Here is a 12,397-nt window from a genome sequence, read left to right as displayed (position 1 = left end):
TTATGCCTATTCTCTCGTATTGTATTAGGATCCCCACCTAGATACACTGGTAAAGGTGTTTGTCTTTTTTGCTGCTTTGGTTTTTATTTTCTCATTGCAGCCAAAGAAATTAGCATAGAAGTCAACTCAAATAGTTTTCTAGCATAGCCATTGGGTCAGGGCTGCTTAACAGCATAAAGACTACAAAAATTGAATGTGGAATTCAAACAAATAGAATAACTTATGTTTCACGACTTTATGCTAATAAAAAAGTTAATAATGAATTGAAATTTCTTAACATATTTATTAATCAATGTCTATTCTATAGGTATTTCTTAAAATTAACATAACATAGAAATTTAATCATTGACATTTTGACAAATGACAAGTGCATTTTCATCAATTCATATTACTAAATCGAGGAAAATATAACCAAAATGGGAGAGTTTCCTTTACAATAATATAAGTATGAAATGTAAATATTTAGTTGAATTTTATTATTATTTTAAAAAAATCATTGGCCAGCCTGCTTAAAGTTATAACATTATTCATACTTTAAATTAAAGTGGGAAAAGTGACGAAAGAAATTTTTTTACAATACCACAAAAAAAAATCAAATTAAATAACAGTATTTTCTTCGTTAATATAATCCGTTGAATGCAAGCATTCATTTCATATTATCATTTTTAACTAAGAAAAATAAAGAAAAGGGAAAAATGTGCAAAAGAAAAAAGATCGAAGAAAATATAGACACATCTATGTAAAAGCATAAATGTAATTCACAAATTTTGCTTTCAATTTTCAGTAATCGATATAAAATACTATATATACCTTGTTCATTTTATAAACCTAAAAGGAAAAAAAAAATATTTCAATTCCTACAAATAAAAAGAAAATTCATTTTTTAATGCATTTAATACAGCAAATACTTGCAAAATCTGTTTTGAATTTGGTTTAGGTTTTGGGAGTTGCAAAATGTAAAGAAGACCATCCTTGCTTTGTGTTTTTTCACATTTTTGCATTGGTCGGCAGAAATTGAAGAAGAGAACAATGAGGGAGCATCCACACAGGCACAAAAATGAAAAATATTTTGTTGCTTATCCCTCAATTTAATTCATCGAGGAAACAAGTATTTTATCACTTTCCAAAGAAAACATTTTGTATACTGACATTATAGTTAGCTTTTATTTTGTGGGGGAGAACCTAATAAATAATACTTAGTTAATAAGTTGCTCAACTCCCCATGCATTAGGTTAGGTTGGTCTATTTCTAACTACAAAGACTAGAGACTACTATAATATATCGGTAAAAAAGATTTTTTCTCGATTACTCCTGGAGTTAAAAACAAATGAAGATGACGAAATCCTCATTAATTAGATTAATAAAATAAATGCAATTTCTTATTTAAGTACAATTTTGTTTTGATTTTAATTCTTCCTGTACTACTGTATAAGTTAATTCAATAATTCATCAGCTACCGCTTGTGAATTTTATAAAGTTGCGTTGCATGGAACCCGGAACTTGGGTCCACGTACCATTATCAACGTATTGATGTGAAATAAAATAAAATAAATCAGACATAATAATTATAAGGATAATAAAAAGAATCAGAAGATTCATACATAATAAACAAAAGAACATTTGTTAGACTTCTAAAAATATCATCGAAATGTTAATATCATTTTCTTTTTTATTTTAATGTTTTTATGTCAACCTTATATTACATAGGTGTTGCAAAGTTCTCCATTTTTTAATTTTCATAAAATAGCAAACTAGAGCAAGTTATAAAGAAACTGCTGGAGTAAATTAGATCCATCATGTTGAGTAGTTTTTATCAGAAAGATCTCTAAATATGATACAGTTCAAAGGCAAGTTATCTTCTAAATCATAATTACAACATAAACAAAGCTCCTTTATCCTATGACAAAAATTTATCCGTAGTTTGATTCTTTATCCTAGACACAATCATGCCAAAATTATCCTATAAAGAATGGCAGAAACAAATCTTGTGCTGACAAGAATTTACAAGAGACTGCTTTGCTTGATCATTGTTTTTGGCCTCCAAATTCAATAGCAGTAGCCACACATTCTTGAGCCACCTCCACAACTCACCTCAAAACACCAAAAATTTTAACAAAAATGATTTATGGACACTCAAACCCAACATACACCCAGAAAAAGAGATAGAAGAGAGAAAAGTGTAGATGTAGTAAGTGATATGATGTGATAAGAAGATAGAGATAGGGGTAAATGAAGGGTGTCGATTGAGAGTGTATACACTATATATGAAAGTGTCCATAAACCATTACTCACTATTCCATTTACTTAATTCTAACCAGTTCTTGGAAGTGAAGGGTGTCGATTGAGAGTGTATACACTATATATGAAAGTGTCCATAAACCATTACTCACTGTTCCATTTACTTAATTCTAACCAGTTCTTGGAAGTGAAGGGTGTCGATTGAGAGTGTATACACTATATATGAAAGTGTCCATAAACCATTACTCACTATTCCATTTACTTAATTCTAACCAGTTCTTGGAAGTGAATCCTGATGAGTCAGTTCATAGTTTCCATTTGTAGGAAGCTGATTCTCTGTATCCTCAATATTTGCTTTTGAACAAAGGAAGAAGAAAGAAGATGTGTATATTGTAATATGCCAAATGCTGTAAACATTTCAAAAGAGAGTAACATGAGGAAGAGAAGACAAAACGAGAGAGAAATAAAGAGGATAGTAGTAATTTTGTAATACCTATGCCAAAACCAGTACGTTTCACTGGTTTCAAGAGTCCAGCTTATTGCTGCCATGGCCAATGCAAGAAAACCAGCCAAGGCAAAAGCCCAGTGGTACCGTCTCAAAAGTGTCTTGGCAAGATTATAGATCCACCGCTTAATAGTTTGGAAACTGCAGTGAAAGTTCATAACTATCACTTACTTAGTTATAAATGTAATATTTGAGAGAATGAATAATTGTGCTATATTTACGTTACTATCACATACTGTAAAATATAAATACATGAATTACACAATCTCAATCCGTCAGGTTTAGGGACTAGAATGAGCTATCTAAGGAAACTAGCAAAGAACCAAGGAAAACAATGAAATCTGATTAATATCTCTAATATCTGCTAATATCTATTAATATCTGAATAGAAGTTTTCTCCATAAATTACCTTGTTTGGCATCATTTCCAGATGTGAATCATCCTAGATCCATGTAATTTGACACTGGGCTTTATTATATCATACATTTCTCCCTAAAGATGCCTGACAACTTACTAGAGTGAATTACGGAACACACTCTATACGGTAGCATAGAGCTAGATCATGCTACGATCAGCCACAATGAAGAGGGGCTAAGGGGGGGTTCACAACAATGGCTAACCATGAAAAGGCAGTGAATGCAAAAAAAATTGAAAAAAATGAAAATAAAGCATTGTCCTTCAATTGCTTCTGTGTTGCTTGTAAATCAATATGATATTGTATATCTTATTGAAACAAAATATATCTAAGTACAGAGAACTTACCACTGAGAGAAATTAAATGAGATTCCAATTGAAAAGGAAAGGGACCTATACTTTGTTGAGATTTCTATCAACCATCCAATAAACAGACCAAGAGCACCAATGACAATTACAAGAATAACATTGGAAGACCTGCACAATTCAGCAAAGATAAATATGAAAAAGACTTGAACACCTTTAATGATTGGGTGGCTGTGCCTAAATTGACGGTGTACCAGTTCATGTACCTGGTTGCTTTCGTTGCAGCCATTAGGGCAGTAAGGATAGCAACAGCTGTGTGGATTGCTCTCTTAAGTACTTCATCAATGGTAGCTAGATAAATAAAAGTGCTAATCACAGCCATGAAAGAGAGCCAGAAGTCCATGAACTGAAACATTGATATGTAAAGCCAATGTAAATTCTCAGAAACATAAATATAGCGATTTTGTATTACATTGTATTTAGGGTCACCAATCATACTATGAAATCTATTTTTTGCTTCTCATGCACGTACTGATGTACACATGTTAAATATGATTAATGCCCAAGGCTCATGCTTCCACAGATTAATTCATTCATTTAGATAGTCAAATTACACTGGTCTATTTAAGTTTGTAATACTTATGTCAATGGCATAACATTTCTACTTCCAAAAATTCTTATATATTTTCAGAAAGAGTAAAAGGGAATACTGGAGGTGAAGCTCTAACCTGTAAGACATTATAGTTCAATGCACACCAGGTACCTACATCACACGCATGATATAGTCCACTTGAAATCCCACTGGATGTGTATAAAACCCATTCTGCTAATGCCTGCATAAAGGAAATCATTTCTGGGTTTTGTACCATAAAAAAGGGAAACTATGGGTTCTGTGTCAACAAAAAATCACTATATAATGAAACAAGTTATCAATAGTAGCAATAGTGAAGGGAAAGAACCACCTTCTTCCGAAGGGCCCAATAGGCAGGAAGTATGGCTGCAGCATTTGATACAATGAGAAAAATTGATTGACGTACATGCCCTATACAAATTTTTAATAACTGGATTAAGGAATTTGTACACCATATTAGAAAAATGAACCAATTTTATCAATATGAAAAATGAGCAATCACCTTGATGTGTTACAATCTCAATGCTACAGTCAAAGCCTCCATGGTTTCGATCACAAGAGCAGAAGCTGACAGCAAAAAGTAAATATTTAAAATGGTCAACTCCTTAATAAGTTGGGGAGCAAATGCAAAACATGCAATCGGAAAAACCCACAATATGGCATTCAATTTTTTTTCCTTGTGTCTCAATCATTACCGAGGACTTTCTGCATTCTTGTCAAGCAACATAAAGAAAACAAATGCAATGTAAACACCACTGATAAATTAAGAACAAGCAAAGGGCCCAAACCTGTACGATGTCAATCCACTAGCATCAAAAGAAAATTTACATTCTCCGTGAGAGGAACATCGTTTTGGGCATCGCTCAAGTGAAATAGACATGCTAGTTAGCCCTTTCATGGAATCACTGCTGGTATTAAGATGTCTTAGACCGATACCCCAAGTTCCTTCTCTAGCATACATAATATAAAAATTAACTTTGGCATCACTTGAGTCATATAGCGTGAAAAACACGGATGGATCACTTCTCCTGGTCTTGTTAGCATAATAATAGTCCCAGCTATCAAGAGATGGTAATCCACCAAATCTAGCATACACTTCATAACTGATCTTCATATCTGAGGATAGCTGTATGTGAATATTTCCTCCAGCTGCACCACGAGGAATGTCCAAAAGAAAGTAAGTCCATACGTTATCAGGTTCTCCAATGTATGATGAGTTTTCTAAAAGTGGCTCGAGAGGGAAATTGGCAGAATCATACGATACTCCTCCAACAACTGGTAAATAATATGACTCAAAGGGGGTTGACCCTCTCCTTACAAATGTCTGCAGACAACCATTCTCATCTAGTCAATAATGTATTCCAGTGCGTAAATATTTTCAAGTATCAAGAAATAGAACTGATCTACACTTAGTACTAACTAACCAAGAAAAAATAATGTTTCAGTATCCAGTTGGGTAGTAGGTAGTACTTCCTTGGTGAAAAACACAAACATTTTAATTTTTATACTAGTAATATTAATATTAATAACCTGAACAAATTCTTGAACCTTTTCTGTAAGCACTGGGCATAAAGTAGTTTAAATCTCCAAGATCTCAAAAAGAAATTTATCCCAGTGAAGAAGCCAATAAGTGAACTCCCAAGGGACAAGCACTACATGTATAATAATGCTTTCAATGTGATAGTGATAGGATCCATTCCTATTTCTGCATGATACATTCATCTCCATTAGTGTACATATCAGATGTTACCAGAGTGGATAATTTGCTAACAGAACGTTTATGTTAATACTCTAATGTTCTTTTACTTTTGTGGTTTGCAAGATATGGCTACATTTGATCATACTCTGATTCTATCTATTTAAATATGTAGCCTAAAATGCAGTTTTGTAGTCTCAAGGAATATCACACGAACACAATTTAGAGTCCATTATCATATGTTATAAAGAAAGCACTTAAGGTGACAGCATCATGCAAAGAATTAGAATATTACCTGAAGCAAGTAGCTATCCATTGTACAATTCGGTCCAGCTTTCCCTAGTGGGCATTGAGGCACTTGAGATTCCACTGAATAGCAAACTCTTACGTTGTTATCCTGAGTCTTTGTAAGATTGACTGGTACTATACTAATGTACCAACGGCCAATTAATGGTGAATGAATAACCAGTGGGCTTTTAGAAATATCAATGGAATAATCATTTGAAGTCACAGACGGCATTGCACCATGGCGGACAAAACACATTAAACTAATATCATTTGATCCAGTAACATTGAATCTGATATTTGTTGCTGTAATGATTATTTCTTCTGCCACATTCATTATGTCCAGGGAGAAGAAGTTTGGCACACCTTCATGAACACAAAAAGCTTCAAAATTACTTTTGCATGTCACCAAGTTTTCCAACATTGACTTGTTCACTTTAGCTTCCAAAGCATTAGACACAACAGATGCTGCACATGAAAGTGGATAAACTGAACTGTTACAGAAATCCCCCCTCATCATTGAATTTGTGCATGCTTCCACACTTATATTAGCAATGAAGGAATATGATGGACCGCGGATAATCTGCAGAGACAGAGAAGTAATTGTTTATCCATCCATGTGTGGTTTTGCTAAGAGAGATAGGATGAGTCACATAGAAATAAGTTTAGCATGGAACAAATACAGAAATCAATATTAGAGCTGTTATCCAATTTGACATTGTACACCCAGTGTACTACACCATTTCTGGAAATTGCAATGTATTCTCTCAGCCTTAAAACCCACTTTCTAAGTTTTTAAATTTAGAATCTTTCCACTAGCTTTGAAAGAAAGAAAGTGGATTTATATGTACTAAATGAACAATCTTTCATGTGAATGACACAATTAAATTTGGTTCAAATGCTAAGTCCCTAATGAAAAAAGTTTGCAACCCCTTAAGAAAAGAATCACAAGTATAAGCCCACATTGAAGCATGAGAATTATCTTATCCCAAAGAAGACTCACTTGAAGAACAGAAATCATTGGCTGAAAATTCTATCATTATGGCAATAAAAAAAATTAAATAATAATCACAATATCTTCTTTAGCCAAACAATATATTAATATTTAAAGTATTATTTTCAGAAACTTCAATTAATCACGGATTGGATTGTGCATTTAACTATTTATTAATAATATTACTATTTTAGAAGATTTAGATCACAATAATATTGATTAAAACTTAAAAATGTTGTCAACTGAATTGTCAATCAACCGGTAAAAGTAACAAATGAAACCCACCACCAAATCATAATTAAAAAACAAAAAAAAAAAACAGTTTATTTAGTTAAGCACAGTATTGCAAAAAGGTAGTAACTTCGCCAACATTATATCAGCCCTCCTAGTGTATAAATGTATTTACAAGATAGCATGCAAAGGATAACGAACTTTTCCAACAGTGACGAAACATACTTTGAATATTCATATTTCTTTTGGATAGAAGTAACATCTGCACAGTAAAGCTTACCATCTTTGACTGTGTCCTTGTAGGTCCAATGCCATTGAAAAGACCAATGTACCAAACACCTGGAGATATCTGAATAATAATTTGTTATGTTTATAAAAGAACAAAATAAAATTCACTGGTGAACTAACCCTTCTCAACTAATAATAAAGGTGTCAGAGATATAAAAGTAATCGTGTGCCATCACCTATAACTATGGTTCAAGGTAGAGTGGACAAGTACATAATCTGCATTTCAAGCCCTAACAGGCTCTAGGGGGCCATGTCAAACATATAAAGCCAATCTTGTATCTTCACCTAATAGCTTATACTTTTAAAAGACTTGGCCCATGTCCATAGGAATTTCAATATTAAGACAGGTATTTCTATGTTAACAAAAGCAAACGGAGACACTGAAAAATAAGACACAATGCCAAAAAAAAAAATTAAAAAATAATGCTTAAAGTAAAAAGGACCTATTACAATACCTGATTGTTTGTCAATTTCATGGTGATATTCTTCTGCATAGGAAAGCACTGCTCCACATCTAGACCATTTATCCCTAAAGAAAATGCGAAACAGAAAGTATTTATAATAGGGGAATGGCACAAGAAAGTTCAAAAAAGACATTTTCTCTTCTTTCTTGTTAACAAAGGAGATTGACAATGAGAGGGAGAACAAGTGAAAGGGGAGAATTGAAATCTGTCGACTCCCTTGCCCTGCCCCCCTCCAATTGAATAATGACAATTCAGCAAGAACAATTCTCTTTTAAATGGAAATACATTCTCTCTTGGATGTTAGTTTTTTAATGAGTCATCCACATTCAATTGGGAGTAAGTGAAAGGAAAGGAAAAGGGATAGAAGAATCAAATCTCTGAATCAGTACTGCCAAAGTGTTTCAAAGCACAACAGGCAACAAAGAAACACTACACATTCATGAGTTCAGTACCATCCATTACATGATAACCAAAGAAACCATCATAGTAGAGAATGTAAATTAATGAAAGAGGTGGAAAAACTAAACATGTTCTATTGAGTCAAAACACAAACCTGCTCTTTTAGAAATTATGACACTAATTTAATAAATAGTGGGAACTTGGTAGTCGGTAGAGCTCCAACATTTCAACCATGTTGATGGATTATAGGGTATACTAAAATGAAATTTCTTGGCCTTTCACAAAATGAGTTCATAAATAGTTCTTAGAGTGAAATTTAAGACAACTTACATTCTTGAAATTCGGTGTAGAAAAAACAGTATAATTAACTTTAGTTGAATGTATTTAGGTGTGTCCCCTACCAGAGGTGGCTGAATCCTTTAGAGATGTGTTTAAGGTGTCTGGCAGTGGAGGACTTCCATCTCTAAAGCATATTATCGGCAATGTGCTCATTGGAACCCTTTCAATTCTTGAGACATCCTGAAAATGATGTGTCTATGAAGAATGAACAAATGAGGAAAGCAATTAAACTAGAGCCAATTAAAAGGAAAGATGATATCCCGAAGGGAACTCCATGGACTTTTTCTGTAGCATGGCAAATATTGACAATTTAAAAAGTTACATAAAATAAGAAAATTGTAAGGGGGCATATAAGTAGGATTGTTTATCATCAGAGAACTATATCATTTGCATTTTTATCTCATGCAATATGCATTGTAAAACAAGAGATATCAAAATAGAAAAATATGAAATCATCCAACAACCACAGTCATCATATAGATACTATCCATCTGATAGGGACTTCAGTATTATGGGGGAGAACCACATCATGAAAGCTAGCTATCAAGGGGGCAGAATCAAACCACTTAAGTACTCTGTCGAGCATCCCATACTAGTCAATGTGGGACTTAGACACCCCATAATACCCAAGTCTCTATCATAGCACCACCTCTAAGAGTTGATGCCCCGGTCACTGCATTCTATGACGTCTCACTCAGCCTTTTTGGTCAGCCTCTTTATAGATAGCCCTTTCCAAGTCATTGGCAACACTTATAATACCAAATATAAGCATCCCCAAGCACTTGAGGAAACCTCCCATAAAGGCTGGCCATTATGGTTGTAGAGCCCAAGGCATTGTAAACCTCACACTAGAATCCCATACTTCCCAAGCGAGACTCAAGTCCTATGCCTATGCCTTGCAATTGGATTCTAACATCCCACCACACTACATAGCCCCCCAACACTCATGCAAGCTGGTTGCCCACTAGCCCTTTGACTAGTCCAAGGTGAACATGGCAATGCCGGCATCACTGCTTGTGTGCTCGTTTGCAGCTGAAAATGGCGGAAGACTCTGATACTAATTGTCTAATTGATAAGAAGCTTGGGAGATCCACATCATAAAAGCTACAGTCATAGGGGGAAAACCAAGAAAAACCACTTTAGTACTCCAAGCATCCCATACTACTTGATGTGGGATTACGGCCCCCCCATAATACCCAAGTCCTTCATTCTAAAGTCATCCTATCTACAAAGAGGTATGAATATACTTACAAGGTCTACATCTGAGTTCAATGCTATAGACAGTGCAGAAAACCATGGCGGCAAGTCAACTGGAGCAATAGAAAACATCGAGACAAGTAAGACCATCCATATGTCATCAATTCCTTATATATCTGAAAATGAGTTGTTTTTAATCTTTACTGGTTTGTAAAAAATAACAGAATTCAAAACCATATAACTAATTGAATCACCAAAACAGAAGGAAGGGAAAAAAAATTAGCCTCTTCAGAGATACTATCTCACCTCTGTCCCCATCTGAAACTTAGCGAAAGTAAATGACACAAAGCTGATTATTTTCCATTTCTTGCTCATATAGGGATTCTAATGATGGTAGTTAAATTTAACAAATTTAATGCATCAGAAATTAGAGAACAAATGAAAAGCACCCAATCAAATAAGATTATATCCTATGTTTCAAGTCAATCTATGGTTCTTACAGTGTTAAGGCTACACTGATGAAATATTGCCATATAGTAATCTGTAAATGCACTCTGAAATTTCTATCAGAATGATTAACAGAAGAGCATAAGAATGGTAATTTAATAAAATCAACTCCTTCATAACATAAAACAAGAAAAAAGAGAACAGTTACATTGATGCCAGTCTCCTAAATTTCCTTAGGCTTATATAGAAAAAGTGAAAAACAGACCAACCGTATAATCCTTAGGAATTCAGCAGAGAAAGTAAGACCAAAGGAAAGCTTGGACAGAGAGAGAGACAGAGAGAGAAAATATTCTCCAAAAAATTCACCTTTACATTGAAATCCAATTGCAACCCATTAAAATTCACACTAGATAGTGCTTCATGAACAACAACACACAACAAAGCAATAACAATCACTATGAAGAAAAGGTTCATTGCCAATAGGCTCACTCACCTCTGATATAGCGCAAATCAAAGGGCCTGAGCCTAGTCTGAGGGTACCTGAAGCTTGAAACAGTAAAGGTTTCACCTTCAGCTGTGCCCACTTCATCATTTGCAGAGAAAAGGCCAAAGGAACAGGAAAAGAGCACCAAAGCACTGAGAACCAGATTGGGATGACGACACCACAGAATCAAATTGAAACCCATGTTGGTGTGATTTGGAGGCAATTCTCAGATCATGGAGACGCCAGAAAGTGAGTGACGCAAAAGGGTAGTGTTAGTGGATGAATAATTAAATAATAACGAGAAATCTTTATCAGTGGGGAATGTGGTAATCATGAGTCAGGGGCTATTATGTACTTAAAAATAATCACACAATTGTTGACACAAAATCTATGATACGATGATGAATTGATGATGCTGTTTGCCTAGTTAAAAGTCTTGTTGGGTTGACTTGAGTCGAAGGTGTTAGACCTCGGTTAATACCGGATCTGTGTTTTGTTTGGACTTTGGAATGTCGCAGAACAAATGTTATTTTTGCATGTGAACAAATAAAAATAACAGAAAAAGAGGGAGAATGAAATTAAGCATATATATATATACATATATATATATATATATATATATATATATATATATATAACTTTTTAATAAAAAATACTTAAATCTACAATATATATGTAAATAGTAGTGTACAAACTCGTGCCATGCACGAGTGTGATTATGCTTGTATTGTATAATTTTTTTTATTAGTTATTTTTTATATATTTCTTAGCTATTTTAGTTTTATATAATTATATGTTAATAAATAGATATATAAATATTTAAAATATAATATTATATATATATATATATCAAATATTTTCTGTTAAATAGGTTTATTTTAGGAAAAATATGATATGAGTATCCTTATTTTAGACAATATATGCATCCTTAATTGTAAGGAAAAAAAAACATTCTATATATGTTATTGGTAAGGAATATTCAATGGCTTTCTGAATGACGAATCTCTGAATCTTAGTTGGAGAACCTCATTGACTAGCTTAAGTGAAGTTCTCCCCCTCTAAGTTAATTTATTTTCATCTAAAAGATTTAATCTGAAATTTTGTTTAAAAATATTGAATCCAATCTCAATTAGACCAACAACTTATTTAATATGAATACCTAGATTATGAATGTTTATTTGTTTTTCTTTAAAAAAAATCATAATATAGGTATTCACATTGCAAGTAATATGTGCATTTTTATTTATAAGAAAATCTCTATTTGTTTTATTTAATTATTATTTATGTTTGTGCATATGTGATTCTTATTTATAAATAATCTTTATTTATACATGACATTTTTTCAATAATGTCAAAAATTACTTCTCCCACTTTGTGCAACTATGTGAATTAGTAACGGAATTCATGCTATTTTCTGCACCAGTATAATAATATAGCTTTAGAGAAAGAAACTAAAAAAAATGTAACTTGAATTAATTT

General features: G+C 33.2%; 1 protein-coding gene across 5 annotated transcripts; it reads right to left on the bottom strand.

Moving 5' to 3' along the window:
* Nucleotides 1-1,761: 1,761 nt before the first annotated feature.
* Nucleotides 1,762-11,430, bottom strand: LOC100778959 (uncharacterized). 5 transcript variants are annotated; one of them, XM_006587777.4, is made up of 15 exons: nucleotides 10,928-11,430; nucleotides 10,042-10,100; nucleotides 8,853-8,970; nucleotides 8,044-8,117; nucleotides 7,581-7,649; nucleotides 6,086-6,658; nucleotides 4,883-5,418; nucleotides 4,597-4,661; nucleotides 4,426-4,505; nucleotides 4,192-4,296; nucleotides 3,730-3,869; nucleotides 3,506-3,634; nucleotides 2,732-2,884; nucleotides 2,479-2,645; nucleotides 1,762-2,380 (listed from the first exon to the last, which is right to left on the bottom strand). In XM_006587777.4, the coding sequence occupies exons 1-14, from the start codon at nucleotides 11,118-11,120 to the stop codon at nucleotides 2,507-2,509; spliced, it is 2,433 nt and encodes an 810-aa protein (XP_006587840.1). In that variant the 5' UTR covers nucleotides 11,121-11,430; the 3' UTR covers nucleotides 1,762-2,380; nucleotides 2,479-2,506. The 5 variants fall into 5 exon arrangements, with proteins under 5 accessions (XP_006587840.1, XP_014617887.1, XP_040861104.1 ...); XM_014762401.2 differs by having other exon boundaries at nucleotides 1,762-2,645; nucleotides 10,042-10,163; nucleotides 10,928-11,071; XM_041005170.1 differs by lacking the exon at nucleotides 10,928-11,430 and adding an exon at nucleotides 10,801-10,889 and having other exon boundaries at nucleotides 1,762-2,645.
* Nucleotides 11,431-12,397: the final 967 nt, after the last annotated feature.

Source organism: Glycine max, chromosome 9, assembly GCF_000004515.6.
Source record: "Glycine max cultivar Williams 82 chromosome 9, Glycine_max_v4.0, whole genome shotgun sequence".
NCBI classification, from domain to species: Eukaryota; Viridiplantae; Streptophyta; class Magnoliopsida; order Fabales; family Fabaceae; genus Glycine; species Glycine max.
This window is presented reverse-complemented; position numbering and strand designations above follow the sequence as displayed.